This window comes from Maylandia zebra, linkage group LG13 (assembly GCF_041146795.1).
Source record: "Maylandia zebra isolate NMK-2024a linkage group LG13, Mzebra_GT3a, whole genome shotgun sequence".
Lineage (NCBI taxonomy): Eukaryota > Metazoa > Chordata > Actinopteri > Cichliformes > Cichlidae > Maylandia > Maylandia zebra.
In genome coordinates this window covers 31232523-31249581 of record NC_135179.1, presented here as the reverse complement: position 1 = coordinate 31249581, position 17059 = coordinate 31232523, and the positions used below count along the sequence as shown (strand labels likewise).

The following is a 17059-nucleotide window of genomic DNA, read 5'->3' as shown; positions in this document are numbered from 1 at the left end:
AACAGATAGTAGCTCTTGTAAAATTATTCTTTATTACTGGAGTGGAAGTGGGAGTGAAATCAGTGGTGACATTGAGACAGATGAGGCTAATCACACTGTTGATGGCAATTACAGTTTTTTTTACAGACGCTAGGACACATTTCTCAATACTTAGGTCACTTTTGCAAAACTCCTCACACAGTGAGCACAACAGAAGTCTATGTGGGCTAAACTGAGGACCAGTTATCATTGTTTTGGCACAAAATGCATTCAATGACTACATCTCTCAAATTTCATGAATTATCTTCTCACTCAGACACAACAACTGCCAAAAATCTTTGTACGTACAGGACATTTTGCATGTGCTTACATACTGTTTTCAAAACTGTTAAACTTATGGCCAAAACAATAACACAATGCAAAACTTACAGTTTTTTCTGATTGCTTAAGCACATTTTTTGTAACTATTGGCTAATTTTGCAAAACTCTTCACACAAATAAGAAAACCTGTCACCCAATAATCAAAACATTGTAGTTCTCTTGCAAAAGCAAACACAGCTAGATTACAGTTTTTTTCAGTCGCTAACAAGCGTTTGTCCAAACAGTTGTCACATTTGCAAAACTCTAAACACAATTAGCACAGGATCGGTCTGTTGTGGCCATACCATTCACACATTTCATGTCGTGTTCACCCAATATGCAGTCAGTGAACACATTTCCACAATGCTTACATTTTCTTAACAGACAAGCTATACCTCCCAACAAAATTATGGACTGTTTTTGTAGTATCTACGAATGTTAACACACAACATCCCACAATAGCAAAAACAATATTCCAAACCTTAGATACAGTATAAAAGCCTCTGCTTCTGCAATGATATCAGTACAAAAACAATATCAATATCAAAAATATATCTCAGCTGATAATAAACAAACAACTGAATAATTGAGACACAGCTTATTTATGTTGGGTAAATTGGGCCAACCACAGCTTCTTCCATTCTGGCTTAGACTCAGTGGGGTTTATAAGGCAAGACCTTGAGGAGTGATGTTTTTGGAAACAAAAAAAAGACAAACACTGTAATGTCTGGTCGAGGAAGAGTAAGAGCAAGGGGCCCAGGGAGAAGAGCAGGCCCAAGGAGAGGGCAAGGTAGAGGTGTAAGAATGCGTGGTGGTGGCATTCCAAGGGCTGCAAGAACAGTAGTCAGTGATGAAATTCGTGCCACTATCATTGACCATGTAATCAACCATGGTCTTTCACTAAGAGAGGCTGGTGAAAGAGTGCAGCCCAATTTGAGGCGGTCAACGGTTGCCTCCATTATACGCATCTTTCAACAAACCAACAGGTAAGTATTGCATTTTACATGGATTGTTTCTATTCTCACTTGACATGTCAATATGGTCATACAGTAATGCATATGTTGAATTTTTTGTCTTTCTAAAGAATGCAACGTCTTCCACCCTCTGGGGGAAGAGGAAAGCTCCTCAGTAATGATCAGGAGCTTGCCATTGTAGAAATGGTTACTGCAAATAATGCAATAAAACTGCGTGAAATTCAAACTAGAATTGTGGCGGACCATGAGATATTTGACAATATCGATAGAATCAGCCTCACAACCATTACGCGGACATTGTCCAAACACAGAGTGCGGATGAAGCAGCTCTACACTGTTCCCTTTGAGAGGAACAGTGAGAGGGTCAAGGAGCTACGACGACAATATGTCCAGGTATAGTGTATATTCAATCCAATGTCCAGTTCTATAAGCTTTGCACTTTGCAAGTAGGTAACCTACACAATACTAGGTTACAGTACAGTATGGTATACAGTAATAACATGACTTACATAAACTTTGTTTCAGAGAGTTATGGAATTGGAGGCCAACCAGGCCCCTCATGAATTCATATACATCGATGAGGCAGGATTCAATCTGGCCAAAAGGCGTCGACGTGGACGAAATGTAATTGGAAAAAGGGCCACAGTTGATGTGCCAGGACAGAGAGGGGCAAACATTACCATGTGTGCAGCAATTGCAAATGCAGGATTACTCCTTCACAGATGTCAGGTTGGACCCTATAATACAGAGCGCTTGCTTGCCTTTCTCAATGATCTCCACCAGCGCCTGGTTCCAGAGCAGGGTCAGGAGGGTGAAAACATGAGGACCTTTGTAATTACCTGGGACAATGTGGCTTTCCATCACTTGCAAGCAATAACAACATGGTTTGAAGTCCACCCAAGACTGGTAAGTCTCTTCCTTCCACCCTATTCACCTTTCCTCAACCCCATAGAGGAGTTTTTTTCTGCATGGAGGTGGAAGGTTTATGACCATCAGCCACATGACCAGATGTCCCTCCTTGAAGCCATGGATGCTGGCTCCAGGGACATCACAGTTGACGATTGCCAAGGGTGGATCCGACATACCAGGCGGTTTTATCCCAGGTGTATCGACTTGGATAACATCAGATGTGATGTTGATGAAAACATGTGGCCTAACCCTGAAGATCGCAGAGATTAGATGCAACTTTTTTGCCTTTTTTTAGCCCCCCCCCCCCCCCCCCCCCCTTTTTTTTTTTATCTTGGCTTTTTGCTGTTGTTTTTTTGTTCAGAATGCTCTTGTGTGTTTCATGGATATTTTGTTCACTGTAAGCAATACTGTAAAACTTTCTCTGTCCTATCATACTGTGTTTCTACTGTACCTCCTGTGGTAAACAGTAAAGAAACAAAAACTTGTTTGCTTTTTACTGGAATGCTTTTGAATGTGAACATTACTGTACATGTGGACATACAGTTACCAACCAAGACATTTCTGGTGTCAAAATGGTGGATTGCATGTTTCGCATGCAAATACCTGTAAAACTGAAACATAAAAGTCTATGCAGTTTTTGTAATGTCAATAATAGCCAGTATTTTGAAACCTGGTGTACTTTGATTGACTGCATGTACCTTGTGGAGTGAAAACAAGTGTTATTCTTTGACAGACTAATTTCATTTTGAGTCAGATTTATAGTGTTTTTGTACAGTTAGTGTGTGCAGAGAAAGATGTGTTCTATTTTGAAATGAAGAGTTAGTATATATTTAACAAAATGTATTTTTGAGAAGGAAATTATCCATTTGGCCAATTGTGTTTTGTAGGTGTGAGTCTGTGTTAAGAGTTTAGAAAAAGTATCTGAAGTATGGGTAGGCGCTTGTTAGCGATTGAAAAAAACTGTAACTCTTCACACCTTCGTAAAAATGGTGTTTCCGTATCAAACAGTACACACAAGCCATCATCTACTAAGCACACAATGCGCCAACTGCACACTGATGGTATGAATACAAAACACATCTGGCTTTTGCTTTCTCTGTGCACAAGGTAGGCTATGTCAGTTTGAGCTCATACTTCTGTCATAGATCCATAAGCATAGAGGGATCCAAACTTCAAGTACTGGTGTTTATTCACACACATCAAAACAAACACAAGTGTTTATTTCCAAGTATAGGATTATTTGCAGTCGCCATAATGACTATATGGGTTACTTGGTCTGCAGTGAACATGCTGCCTCTGCCCCAGCATCTGGTCATCTAGCAATTCTGTAAAGTAACAATTTCAGTATTTTTACATCAATGGTATTGGTGTGTTTCTCATTGGCATATGGCAGTGCTACAAATCTTTGTGCAAAGTGACTGTACTCACCGATTCTCATTTCAAGATGTCCTTATGGTGCTTGCTACAGTGTAGCGGCTCGAGTTAGGCTGGACCCGTTGGCCAGCTACCCTCAGGGTCATTCCACAGTTGATGACATGGTCCACTATTGTAGCTCTGATGTCATCAGTAATTCTCTTTCTTACTCTTCTTACCCTTCCTCTCCCCCCTCCTCATCTGCCTCTCCCCCCTCCTCATCTTCCTATCCCCCCTCCTCATCTGCCTCTCCCCCCTCCTCTTCTTCCTATCCCCCCTCCTCGTCTTCCTCTTGCTCCTCCTTGTCGTCCTCTTCATCCTACTTCTTCACCTCCACGTCCTCTTCCTCGGCCTCCTCTTCTTCTCACTCTTTCTGCTCCCTCCATTGTACTCCGCACACACAGCTTACCTGTATTATAGTGCTTAGGCTGATTGCAAAGTGAACTAATTATCTAAAGAAGTTTTCACATGTGAAAGTGTGCCAGACAGTTGGCAAGTTAGTGTTAATGATAGCCATACATGTGTATACTTTTGCTAGGAGTGTGTTGGAAATTTGGTAATTGAGTGTTGTGCAGTGAATTGTGCCTACAGTTTTGCAAAGCGTGTGTTACAAAATTGCAAACTGAGTGCAAAGCAGTTTTTGTGCTTTTAGTTTTGCAAACTCAGTGAGTGGTTTTGCTATAAGTCTGAATAGTTTTAGAGATTGTGCTACAGGAATCACAGTTAGGGTTTAAGCATTCAGAAAAAACTGTAAAAAGACAGCAAAATCCAACAGCAATATTTTATTGAAACATATTTTAAATCTAAAAATGCAGTTTAACCAGCCACAGCTTATTCTCATTGTAGATGAACATCTGCACAGGTGTTACTCCTTCAATTTTTCAACTCCTTCAATTCTGGCAGCCAGAAGATTCTTTCCTAGGTGTATCGCCCTAGATGACATAAGATGTGATGTGGATGAGAACCTGTGGCCAAATGGAGAAGACCGAGTAGATTAGCATTACTATTGTATGTGTATCAGTGGATGGTGTGTATACAAATTCTTGTATTTTGGGATTACTTAGTGCAAAAACAATAAAAATACAGAAACAAATATTAACGAATTCTGCATGATGTCTGATTCATTCCAGTAACATATATTGAAATTCTAAACAGAGATGTGTCCTTGTTTTACACAAGAAAACACTGTGTAATGCTACATGTTGTTAGTGTTTTTTAGGTCATTGTTTTGTGGGTGACAAAGTGTGTTTGTCGGCTGTCAACCTTTGCTAGTGTTCTGGAAGAATGAGGTTATTTGAGACCTGAATGAAGTGTTTTGGTAGTTGTAGTGCATTTTGAATGTGAAATGAACTGCTTTGCCAAGCTGAAGGTCAGTTAGGAGGATTGTGTGAAGTGTTTTGCAAAAGTGACCTAAGTATTGGGAAATGTGTCCTAGCATCTGTAAAAAACTGTAATGACAATCAGACAAGAGGGAAATAAAACTAAAGGTAAAACACAAGAGACAAAGAACTACTAAAGTAAAAGAAGTAAAAACCAACTGAAACGAGGTACAGACATGCTCAAACTTAACAGAATAAACTCTGAAAATACAGAATAAACTCTGTAAATGCAAAAACAGTAAAACTAAAATAGAAAAAGAAAAGGCTCATACTATAAGCAGGCCATTAGAAAAAACATCCAAATTCCTATCATTGTTGTAAAATTGTAACTAAATATGGGTTCTTAAATTGGCGAAACAGAATTAAATATGCAGATATTCTAATTGTCCTGTCCAGTTCATTAAACAAACCTAAAATATATTTGCAAGAGCACTTTCCAGAGGGGGCTGTGTGTGTGTGTGTGTGTGTGTGTGTGTGTGTGTGTGTGTGTGTGTGTGTCTGGGAGAGCAATCTGAGCTCTTCCATCTGGAGGGGACACCTGGATGAGAGGATGCAGTCCAAACAAAAGCAGGAGGATGAGGGTGCTTGTTTGAATAAAGGAGCTTATTTACTGTCAGGCCAATCTGTCTGGATGACCCTCATCTTCTCCACATCACACCGTGACACTGACAGTATGCAAAATCGATTGCAACAAAACAAGCCAAAGTGCAGCAGGAGGACAAGCTATAAGTAGAACACTTTCTCAAATACACTCTCTTTCACTCTTTCCAAAATTGCTTTACATTTTTGAGAGCATATTTCAATTCAATTCAATTCAATTTTATTTATATACACATATTACATATGTCTCCTATAGCCGCTTCCCTTCATTGGCTCCCTGTTAAATCCAGAATTGAATTCAAAATCCATAAAATTATGAACAGAACCGGAGACAAAGGGCAGCCTGGCGGAGCCCATCACCCACCGGGAACGAGTCCGACTTGTTGCTGGCAATGCAAACCAAGCTCTTGCAACGGTTGTATAGGGATCGAATGGCCCGTAGCAATGGGCCAGACAATAATTTTTATGGACAGGATTTCTAGGCGCAGCCAAGTGGCGGAGGGCTTTCACTTCGGTGGCCTCAGAATCTCATCTCTGCTTTTCGCGGATGATGTGGTTCTGTTGGCTTCATCGGGTGAGGGCCTCCAGCTTGCACTGGAACGGTTCGCAGCCGAGTGTGAAGCAGCGGGAATGAGGATCAGCACCTCCAAATCTGAGGCCATGGTTCTCAGCCGGAAAAGGGTGGAGAGCCCACTCCGGGTCGGGGATGAGTTCCTGCCCCAAGTGGAGGAGTTCGAGTATCTCGGGGTCTTGTTCGCGAGTGATGGGAGAAGGGAGCCGGAGATCGACAGACGGATTCGTGCGGCGGCTGCAGTGATGCGGACGCTGCACCGGTCTGTCGTGGTGAAGAGGGAGCTGAGTGTAAAAGTGAAGCTCTCAATTTACCGGGTCGATCTACGTCCCTACCCTCACCTATGGCCACGAGCTGTGGGTAGTGACCGAAAGAACGAGATCGCGGATACAAGCGGCAGAAATGAGCTTCCTCCGAAGGGTGGCCTCTCCCTTAGAGATAGGGTGAGAAGTTTGGCCATCCGGGAGGGGCTCAGAGTAGAGCCGCTGCTCCTCCATATCGAAAGGAGCCAGCTGAGGTGGTTCGGGCATCTGACATCTGGCATTTCTGTATTTTATGTATATAAGTTAGATTCGTTATTTATAGTTGGTTTAAACAGCTTTGTGTATGTATGTGTAATGTGTATATATAGACACGTGTGTGTGTGTGTGTGTGTGTGTGTGTGTGTGTGTGTGTGTGTGTGTGTGTGATTTACATTGCTGTGCTTGAGAGCCATCATCTACCGGAACCAAATTCCCTGTATGTGTCTGCACATATACTTGGCCAATAAACACGATTCTGATTCTGATTCTGACAAGGATGCCCCCTGGGCGCCTCCTGGGGTTGGTGTTCCGGGCATGTCCCACTGGGAGGAGGCCCCGGGGCAGACCCAGGACACGCTGGAGAGATTATATCTCTCGGCTGGCCTGGGAAGGCTTTGGTCTTCCCCCGGATAAGCTGGAGGAGGTGGCTGGGAAGAGGGAGGTCTGGGCTTCTCTGCTTAGGCTGCTGCCCCCACGACCCGGCCCCGGATAAAGCGGATGAAGATGGATGGATGGAATTCAAAGTCCTGCTCCTCACATACAAGGTCTTAAATAATCAGGCCCCATCTTATCTTACTGACCTTATAGTACCATATCACCCCATTAGAGAACTTCGCTCTCCACTGCAGGCTTAGTTGTTGTTCCTCGAATATTTAAAAGTAGAATGGGAGGCAGAGCCTTCAGTTTTCAGGCCCCTCTTCTGTGGAACCAGCTTCCAGTTTGGATTCGGGAGACAGACACTATCTCTACTTTCAAGATTAGGCTTCAAACTTTCCTTTTTGCTAAAGCATATAGTTAGGGCTGGACCAGGTGACCCTGAATCCTCCCTTAGTTATGCTGCAATAGGGTGCTGTGGGGAATCACACTTATTATTAATCTCTCTCTCTCTTCCACAGCTTTTATCCTGTCTTCCTTCTCTCACCCCAGGAAATGGCCCATGCTCCCTGAGCCTGGTTCTACCAGAGGTTTCTTCCTGTTAAAAGTTTTTCCTTCCGACTGTCGCCAAAGTGCTTGCTCATAGGGGGTCTCCAAAAGTTGATTCTGTTCATCCGCACATAGTGTTTTGTGGGAGAAACGTTTCGTCACTCATCCAAGTGACTTCTTGGGACCCGCAGTCCTGCAGCTTAGACTGACCTTAGACTGACCTGATGTCTCTTGGATGCAATGTTCCCTCTAATTTTTCATGTGTCTGAGCAAACACACAAACTCCCTGAGCGGCCCCTTGGACCACTGTGAGCAACATTAAACGTGTGCACTGTGGTCACGCCAGCATCGAATCCACCCAAGTTACATGGTTTATTAAAATAATCAAATGACAGCATTTACATTTATGTTAGACTACTTTTAATTAACTGCTTTAGCCCACTTACAATGAAAATTAAAAAAAAATCTTGTTCATGACCTTGTGTAGTATGTTAACACTATTGGAAGTAAAAATAACTTGAACTCCAATTTTGAAAACACAACTTTCTTTTTTTTAATATAAAGCTCTGACTTGTATTATGAGTCTGTGGTCTGGGAGAGAGTCCTGTCACTCTGTCTGCAAAATACAGCATATTGTTGGGCAATTAATTATATAGTTACTTCTTCAAAAAAGTAACTGAGTTATGCAAACAACAACGTTTTTTGCAGCTGTTTACCTAAAAATGCAGCCAAGGTGGTTTTTTAAATAAACATTTCAAACTATTTACAGAACAATCAGCTGTTCTGCATCAAATCTGATGCCACACAAATTATTTCTGCCACTCCAAAAAGTAATTTCTGGCCACTATGAGATAAAGGAGAACAACAGCCTGATACCTGCAGGCCTAACAACAGGAGATGTATCACTGCTGTAACACCTGTAATATTCAGCAGTCGCCTCATTGCTCTGACGCACACAACAAAACTATTGACTACACTACACACTAACTACACACGATTTGCGCTATGTCGCAAATCTCTCACATCTCAAAACATCGCCGTCACTCCTAAAACTTCCCCCTTCCTAAACAAGTAAATGCCTTGTTGCCATATCATTTTTTGTTTGTTCGACATGGTACATTTTTCCAGCAATAGGAAAGAGTGGGGTTTTTTTGGTTTTGGTTTTGCTCACAGGCAGAGAGCGCTTTCAAGCGTTTTCCTTATAAAACGCAGTTTTTACCATTTCTTCCCTCAGTAAATATAAACAACGATAGTATTCAGAAAGAAAAACAAACATTGCAGATATTTTTATCATAACTCTGGTTTTACGTGGCCGATCAACACAAAATCAAAACTGGTATAAAGTCCACACTTTTTCCGTCGATTGTTCCGTCTGTCCTGCTCACATCTCCAATGGTTGTTCACGTTGTCATTAACGTGGCTTCATTCCACATCAGCCACGCCACTTTGCTAGCTAAAACACCGGTGTCGGCACATAAGGATGCTGTCATAGCCTGTCAACGACGTTGATTAGCTGCGTCTATACGAATGTGAATCGCATTATTGGCTGGGCTATGGGATAAGGTGGGATTGTTCTAATCCCATAGCAGCCAGCCACTTACTGACTAACACTGCAAAACAGAATTGTTAAAGTATTAATGTTAATTTCAATTCAGGTTAGATTTTTTTTCTGTGCGCAGAGACCATGCCAGCAGTGCGCAATTGCGCAGGTGCGCAGCTTAGAGGGAACATTGCTTGGATGAGTGAGAAACGTTTCTCCCACAAAACGCTACGTCCGGATGAACAGAATCAACTTTTGGAGATTTACTTACCTGGATGATTGTGCATGCATCAAGACATAGGGGGTCATATGATTGTTGGTTTTTTTTCTCTGTATGTGCTATTGTAGGGTCTACCTTACAATATAAAGCGCCTCGAGGCAACTGCAGTTGTGGTTTGGTGCTGTATAAGTAAAACTGAATTGAATTGAAAAAGACATGAACTGATTGTCATCAAGATCTTCACTGTGTCTCGCAGTTGTTAAGATGATGGTCCGGCTTCTTTTGTGACCTCCTGGATGAGTCGTTCATGTGTTCTTGCAGTAATTTGGATTAGCAATTCTGAGAAAGCTCTCACTTGGTTTGTTGGAGTCCCAAAGCTTTAGAAATGGCTTTTTAATCCACGACATTTTTCTTCTGTTCTTGAGTTTTCTTAAATCGTAGATTAGATTACTTTTTCACATAGATCAGGTGGGTTTGGACAGCTTTTTGTCCTTTATAAATGAAATTATCATTTCAAAATGCCATTTTATATTTATTTCAGTTATCTTTGCCTAAAATGTATTTATTTTTTGATGATCTACAACTTGTGAGTGTGACAAATATATATAGAAAAATGAAGGGGGTAAATACTTTTTCCACAGTAGTGAAAAAGTATATTAGTACTGGGTCTTGTTCAAATGAGTCCAAATACTTGGCTGCCTTTTGGGATGTAGTACAAGACAGGGTGCTGCAGTTGGTATGAGGTGAATCAAAAATGAACACAGTGATGCATACTATAGTTTTCTCTCCGTCTATTATGTATTTTCAGCAGAAGCACCCCAAGTGTATAACTAGATGTTTTCAGTTGACATACGAAGAACTACAATATAGAAATGTAATTGTAGCACAACTGTACACACATATACAATTGATTCACTGTTGTGAGACTGGTTCATTAATCAGTGGAGTATTTTGCTACTAACTGAATTTAAAAAAGACTTTATTTTCAATTCACAGGTATACATGCATGCTGAGGTTTTACCATATTACTCAAAAATTACAGATCATTGGTTGGGAGGTGAGTGTCTTGGCATACCTGCCAACATTCAGGTTTATATTAGTTGGCAATTGCTAAGTTAGATTTTATCTGTTGTCTAAAATCTATACACTGGATTGTATAACTAAATATATAATAAATAAATAATCAATGAATATTCAATATTCATTCTTTCTTTTACTAGTTATTTACCTTTCTAAATTCACTACACTATGCAACTAGCCTACCTATCAGATGCATTTTGCATTGTCTTAAGTGACTTCATCTTCCAACAGATAAGAGCTTTTCATTCATTATTCAAATGTTCTTCCTTCAGCTGCTGCTCAGGATCTCATTGAATCAGCAGGATTATAAGCCCAAACTGAGCTCAAAGCTTTGATGAAGAGAATTATCTATTATCTAAAACCAATCCAGAAATATTAATGCACAGTATTCACAATTCCATCATGCAGGTGCTTCCTTTTCTGTCACACCAATCCTACCCCAGTTCTTGACCGATCCTCTATGGAAATTTCATTCATGATGATCTGCATGTTTGACTTGACAAAGATTTGACACCACATGAGCTTACTGACACATCCCTTCCTGGACTTTGCAGCAGCACTGGAAGTACACTGGCCTGGTCAAAGGCAAATTTTTGTTGGGGCTTCATGTTGTCCTTGGGTCATCCTACTCTCACTAAAAATGAATTTAAATTACGTCATCAAAGTAAAATTTGAATATACGTTGTTTTAATTGAATAAAAATGCATTAGATATGACTTCATTTATTCATTTTTGCTTCCCTTTAAAATCGCAAAAGATGTTGACCTGAAGCTTAAACAAATACTCGCTGAGAAATGGATTATCTTTATCCCACTGGTGAAGGAGACGTGGTTAAAAATAGCTGGAGAACAGAAGACATGGTGGGATGATGCAAAAGGCTATAAATAGAGATGTGAGATGATCTGTGGCCATGACTTTTAGAATCATAATCTGTTATTTTGGGAAGATTGGGTTGACGGCAGATTATCAAACAGTAGGCTCTCAGATTAGAGGAGACACATTGTGCAACACCATGATACACCTCCAGCTCATAAACAAGCTGGATGGAAAAAAAATGCCTCAAAAGCACATCAATTGACAGCGTGACTCAGTGTAGTGATGTGTCGGTCGCGAATGAAACGGCTCTTAGAGCCGACTCTTTGAAGTGAACGACACAAGCCGTGGGTTTTTTCTTTCTTTCTCTCACCATCTCTCTCTCGCACTTTTTTCCCGCTTCACTCCGCACGCGAGCCTTGTGCTTTGCGCTGGGAAGAGGGGGAAGGGGCAGTAGTTACACTCAGTATCACAGGAACAGAGCGGGAGGGAAAGAGAGCCAGGGACAACAACGTCACATTAGAAAGGTATAGTAAACATCCACAACTATTTTCAGTTGCGGATGATAAAGGATTCAGAAAGTTTATTCATGCAGGCCCATATGACAGAGAATGTGCATCTTCTTTTTGTTTTCATATTTTAATTTATATTTAATTGTGTTGTGGTTTGCAGTGTTTTGTGTTGTTTCACTTTAAATTTGTTTAAAAGGAAAAAGCTGAAAATTTAAATAGTTAAAAGTTGAAATGTAAATAGTTGTTTTTTGTATTATATGATTTATTTATTACATTTTATGTGGAGTGAATAAACAAAAGTATATTTATGGTGGCCGCTAGAGACAAAGCACGTACAAACCCTGAAGCACGTACAAACACCAAAACACAACAGAAGTGCTCCAGGATGCTAGGCACAGTGTTGAGCTTTTCTTACCTAGTGGATACACAAGCCAGGAAGTACCAACGACCGGATTTGGTGTGTGGTAGTAACAGGTAAATGAACATTTTTTTTAAATTATTTGAATGTATATGAGTGCTTGTGTACAAATACACAAACAATACACATATGCTTTCAATTGTGTAATTTAAGTGATCTAGGTAGCTCTGTTTTGGAAGTTCAGTTAACGCTAGAAATGTGTTTTGGAGTTTGTACGTGCTTTGTCTCTAGGGGCCACCGTATATATTTATATATAAACATATATAAATAAAACCACGTTTTGTTTTTACATTAGTAATTCCTTATGTGCATAATTTTATCCATCCATCCATTTTCATCCGCTTTGTCCGGGGCCGGGTCGCGGGGGCAGCAGCCTAAGCATAATTTTATATTATTGTTAATAATAAATTAATTAAAGCAACAAAACAACCTGAAGAGCCGAGCCGGAAATCCCATCACTAACTCAGTGAACTGAAATAGGTTGTATGCATTACCCAATATTGTCAGACAAATTAGCAGATTAGGCAAAGACTGTCTAACTGTTGTCAGGCAAGGTGCAATCCTGACAGTACTTTCCTTTGATTGTAGGGTCTACCTTACAATATAAAGTGCTTTGAGCCAACTGTTGTTGTGATTTGGCGCTGTATAAATAAAATTGAATTGAATTAAATATTTAGATCACATTGCCCCCAGATCTATATTTCTTATCAGCAGCTTGTAACTTAAATATTCCTGACATTTGAACTTTAATACATGTTTGGTGTGAGACCTGAGGATGTCCTAAAATGTACACCGTATCCATCCATCCATCCATCCATCCATTCGCTTCCGCTTATCCTTTTCAGGGTCGCGGGGGATGCTGGAGCCTATCCCAGCTGTCATAGGGCGAGAGGCGGGGTACACCCTGGACAGGTCGCCAGTCTATTGCAGGGATGTACACCGTATACATGTCCAAATGTATGTATTCCAAGTTCCTCATGAGCAGACTGTGGGACATCATTCAATATGGCAACGTAAACCAAGTAAACAAAATGCCCGCTATTGCAAAAAATTTGGTTTTATCTCCTCTAATAATTTCTGCCCCAGGGCATTTAAAGGAGACAATTACAGCAATGCCATTCAACCTTGGTTCCAATGTTCCCCAGTAGCTTTAAAGTGCAAATGTTGATCCAATGTTGCAATGCTTTAAGACACCATTCTTTTTAATGACCAGCAGGGGGTGACTCCTGTGGTTCCAAAAAGATTTAGGTTTTATAGAAAACAGGCCTCACCTCCCTTTCTCTGTAAAGACAGGGAGTTTTCCTGACTTTGTTGGATTTTTTTTTTTTTACTTTATATTGTGATTTGGTACAAAAGTAAATTCATTCTGCAAATTATGGTGCCATTAGAGTGAGAACAGACAATAAACTATTTCAGAATCTGCTGATTGACTGGGATTTCTCCTGTACAACCACTTCTAGAGTTTACTCAGATCGGCCAAAAAAGGATATATGCAGTGGGCAGCAGAGGTCAATGGAAAATGACCAGATTGCTTTGGGCTGTTAGGATGTTAAGAGCAACCCCAAAAAACAACTTATTCCCTTGGAGTTCTTTTTGACCAGGATGTGTCCTTCATTGCACATATTTAACAAAGATGTAGGACTGCTTTCTTTCATTTGCTCAATATCTCTAAAATTAGAAACATCCTGTCTCCGAGTGACACTGAAAAAGTATTTCATGCATTTATTACTTCTAGACTGGAATACTATAATCCGGTATTATTAGTATGTACTAAAAACTCTCTGAAAACCCTTCATTTGACCCAAAATGATGAGGCAAGAGGACTGACAGTGACTAGAAAGAAGGGCATATTTCTCCTATATGGGCTTCCCTTCAGTGGCCCTTCCACAGATTCTCTATTGGATTGAGGTCTGGAGAGACTGGCTAGGCCACTCCACAACGCTGAAATGCTTTTCATGTAGCCACTCCTTCGTTGCCCGTGTGGTGTGTTTGGAATCATTATCATGCTGGAAGATCAGGCCAGTGATGGAAGGAGGTTTTTGCCCAAAATCCCACGATAAATGGCCACATTCATCCTTAATACAGGATGCAACTCAGCATTCTTCCCCCTCCAAACAAATGACAAACGATAATAAGTCAGAGTAGCTTTATAGGTTTTGGAAATGAATCAACTTCTTGACAGGTTGTTACATTGTGGTGTTAAAGTACTGTGTATGTGGATAAAGAACATTTCTTGATCTGACTGTCAGACAAGGGGAAGTTATAGGAGTACCGTGCAATGCTTCAGCTGGAACATGATTAGCTAGCTTACAGCTAACCTTTGATTCTGGTAAACTTTTAAATTATTTTCGTTGTGGATGCCTGTGTGTTAAACATTATTACAACATCTGGGAGAAAAGCCACACTGATCACGTTGTTTGAGCTGAAAGTAATCTCTGTTAACCTCTCAACTGATTGTGGTAGATAGCTCTCTGTGAGCTTGGTTGTGTCTCTTGATTTAAAAAATAGAGTTCCTTCTCCCCAAACTTGCTAAGTGCTTGTTCAATAGGTCATCACTGGCTCCCTCTCTATCTCACAAAAAAGCACCTTTAGATGACTGTTATTGTGAAGTGGTACAATATTAATTAAAAAGATGTAAATTATACTGAACTGTTTGTTGTAGTGGAAGCAAATAATCAAGTGAACCAATAAAAGGTAAACAGGTGGTGGAGTTAATTTCCTTCTCATTTATGTAGAATGCAAACATAAAAGACCTGTGGGTGTTTCGTAGTGGATAGGGAAAAAAAGAGCCTCAGACAGAGCTGTATAAGAGCTTGCCGGTTTGATGGACCATTAGGAGCTGTGCACATTTCTGCCCTACCACCCCCACCTCAAACCACACAGAAAGCTGAATACATCAACATTGCATTCTTAGAGCACTCTCCTCCACCGAGCAAACTCTATTAGCAGGCATCTCCCCTCAGGGGTGACACTGACTTCTCCTATCAGACTCCACTGTTTTCGAGAGGACACACATACACACACCGCACACATGGACACGTGGTGAAACAGGCCTGCATGTGCATCAGAGGCAGTAAGAGAGGAAAAAAGACAACTTATTAGGTAAGAACAGTGACAAAGAAGGAGGAAGATTGTCAGAAGATCCTTCTTTTCAAGCCATAGTGCAGATTTTTTTTCCTCATACATTTCATTTAGTGAAGTCAGTAGAGGCATTTCTGACAGTTCATGCTCTTTGACTGAGATGCCAGTCTCAGTGATGCTCTGAAATGAGCATGTCACTTGCAATTTCCCGTGGTTCACATAAGATCATCTGCAATTTGTGCAGTTTTGTTTGTTTGTGTGTGTGTCTGTGTGTGTGTGTGTGTGTGTGTGTGTGTGAGCAAATGAGAAAGAAAGCCCAGTTTTACACATAAAGCCCCCCCCCCCCCCCTCCCGGCAACCTGCCCTCTGTGATTAAATTCCCCCATCCTGAATACATTTTCTGTCGGCCAAGTGAGGTTTCTATAATTGCGTAAATTCTGCCAAATGGAGTTTATGCCTTGGTTATCCAGTTGATTCTTACCAATTTATTCATGCCTGATGGTGGCACAGTTTCTGAAAATTAGGACCCCATTCTCCATAAGTCATCATTGATGCTCTTTTTGTTGCAAGATTAAATTCCCCTTTTTGTCCAACACAAATTCATAGATTAGCAGTGAATTCTAGTCTGATGGGTTATGATTCTCAATGCAGTATGAGGACTGCATTCTCCTAGCAGTAATGCTGTTTATTTATGGTAATTAAAACAGCTCAAATTATTTGTTGATTGGCTATTTCAGTAAAGAAAGTAAAGACAGCGATTCCTTAATGAGAAAGTCAAATATTCTTCAGCATAATTCCTTCTGCAGATGTATTTTGCACTGTAAAAAAAAAAATCAATAAAAATGCAGTACATGTACTGTATAAATGCAAATGGAACTTTCCATAAGTTATCTACAGCTGTTTTTCCTTATTCTAATATTTCTAATGCAATGCATTGTGGGACCAAGAATCCCAAAAGGAGGGAAAAGTAATTCTGACAGTCTTCATGTGGATTTTAGACTCTGGAGCTGGAGAAACTGCCTTAACATTTCTGTGGTAATTATTAAAGCTTTGATTAAAATAATGTGTTTATTTTGAACACATTAGACTCATTGTTTTTATTTAGAAACACTTGTTAATTTTTTGTTAACCGGTGTCTGCTGTAACCAGATAATTCAGGAATATTTTGCTGACTCATTTTGAAAATCAAATGATTTAGGTTTAATATGGCTTAAGTTTTCCATTTTAGTGAATACTAAATTATTTTTTTGCTCTGGTACCGCAGTTTTGGTCTATTATATAGGCCATACAATAGTTAGCTGTCATCTTCTCTCTGGGTTTCATACAGCTGTGACTGCTAGCTAGCTAATGAGCTAAAGTCAGTAAGAAAAGTTAAAACTTCATGTTTCTGCTAAGGTATAGACAGGAGGGAATAATTTTAGGACTCTAATAAGACTTATGTTTTACAGTTGCCTCTACTTTAGACTTTGAAGGGTTTCAGGAAAAGTTGCACTAATACCAGTTTTAGTCCCAGATGTTCCTGCTAACGTTAGCCTCTGATTTGAGTTGCTAAAGAAAAGACTGCTAGCTGTCTGACCTGCATATACCAATTTCCTGGTTAACAGACTACAGTGGTACAGATTATTGAAAGGTCATTTTCACATCACCACATTCATTATTATGTCTATGTTGTAGCAATAAAATATTTAGGTTTACATTCCCTCCTTGCCCCTGTGGGTGGTCTGTCCTTCAAGCTCAAGTCCTTTACCAGAGGCCTGGGAGCTTG

General features: G+C 40.3%; 1 protein-coding gene across 1 annotated transcript; it reads left to right on the top strand.

The window, feature by feature from the left end:
- The first annotated feature begins 565 nt into the window (after nucleotides 1-565).
- Nucleotides 566-2492, top strand: LOC112435711 (uncharacterized). The gene is made up of 3 exons (XM_076891989.1): nucleotides 566-1325; nucleotides 1424-1706; nucleotides 1839-2492. Exons 1-3 carry the CDS (start codon nucleotides 1063-1065, stop codon nucleotides 2490-2492), a joined length of 1200 nt encoding a protein of 399 aa, XP_076748104.1. The 5' UTR covers nucleotides 566-1062.
- The last annotated feature ends 14567 nt before the right edge of the window (nucleotides 2493-17059 follow it).

Bases quoted from the DNA above. Each gene is read 5' to 3' on its own strand.
- LOC112435711 (XM_076891989.1), top strand. From the start codon at position 1,063: ATGTCTGGTCGAGGAAGAGTAAGAGCAAGGGGCCCAGGGAGAAGAGCA. The intron at 1,326-1,423 runs GTAAGTATTGCA...GTCTTTCTAAAG, and splicing joins ATCTTTCAACAAACCAACAG to AATGCAACGTCTTCCACCCT. The intron at 1,707-1,838 runs GTATAGTGTATA...ACTTTGTTTCAG, and splicing joins TACGACGACAATATGTCCAG to AGAGTTATGGAATTGGAGGC.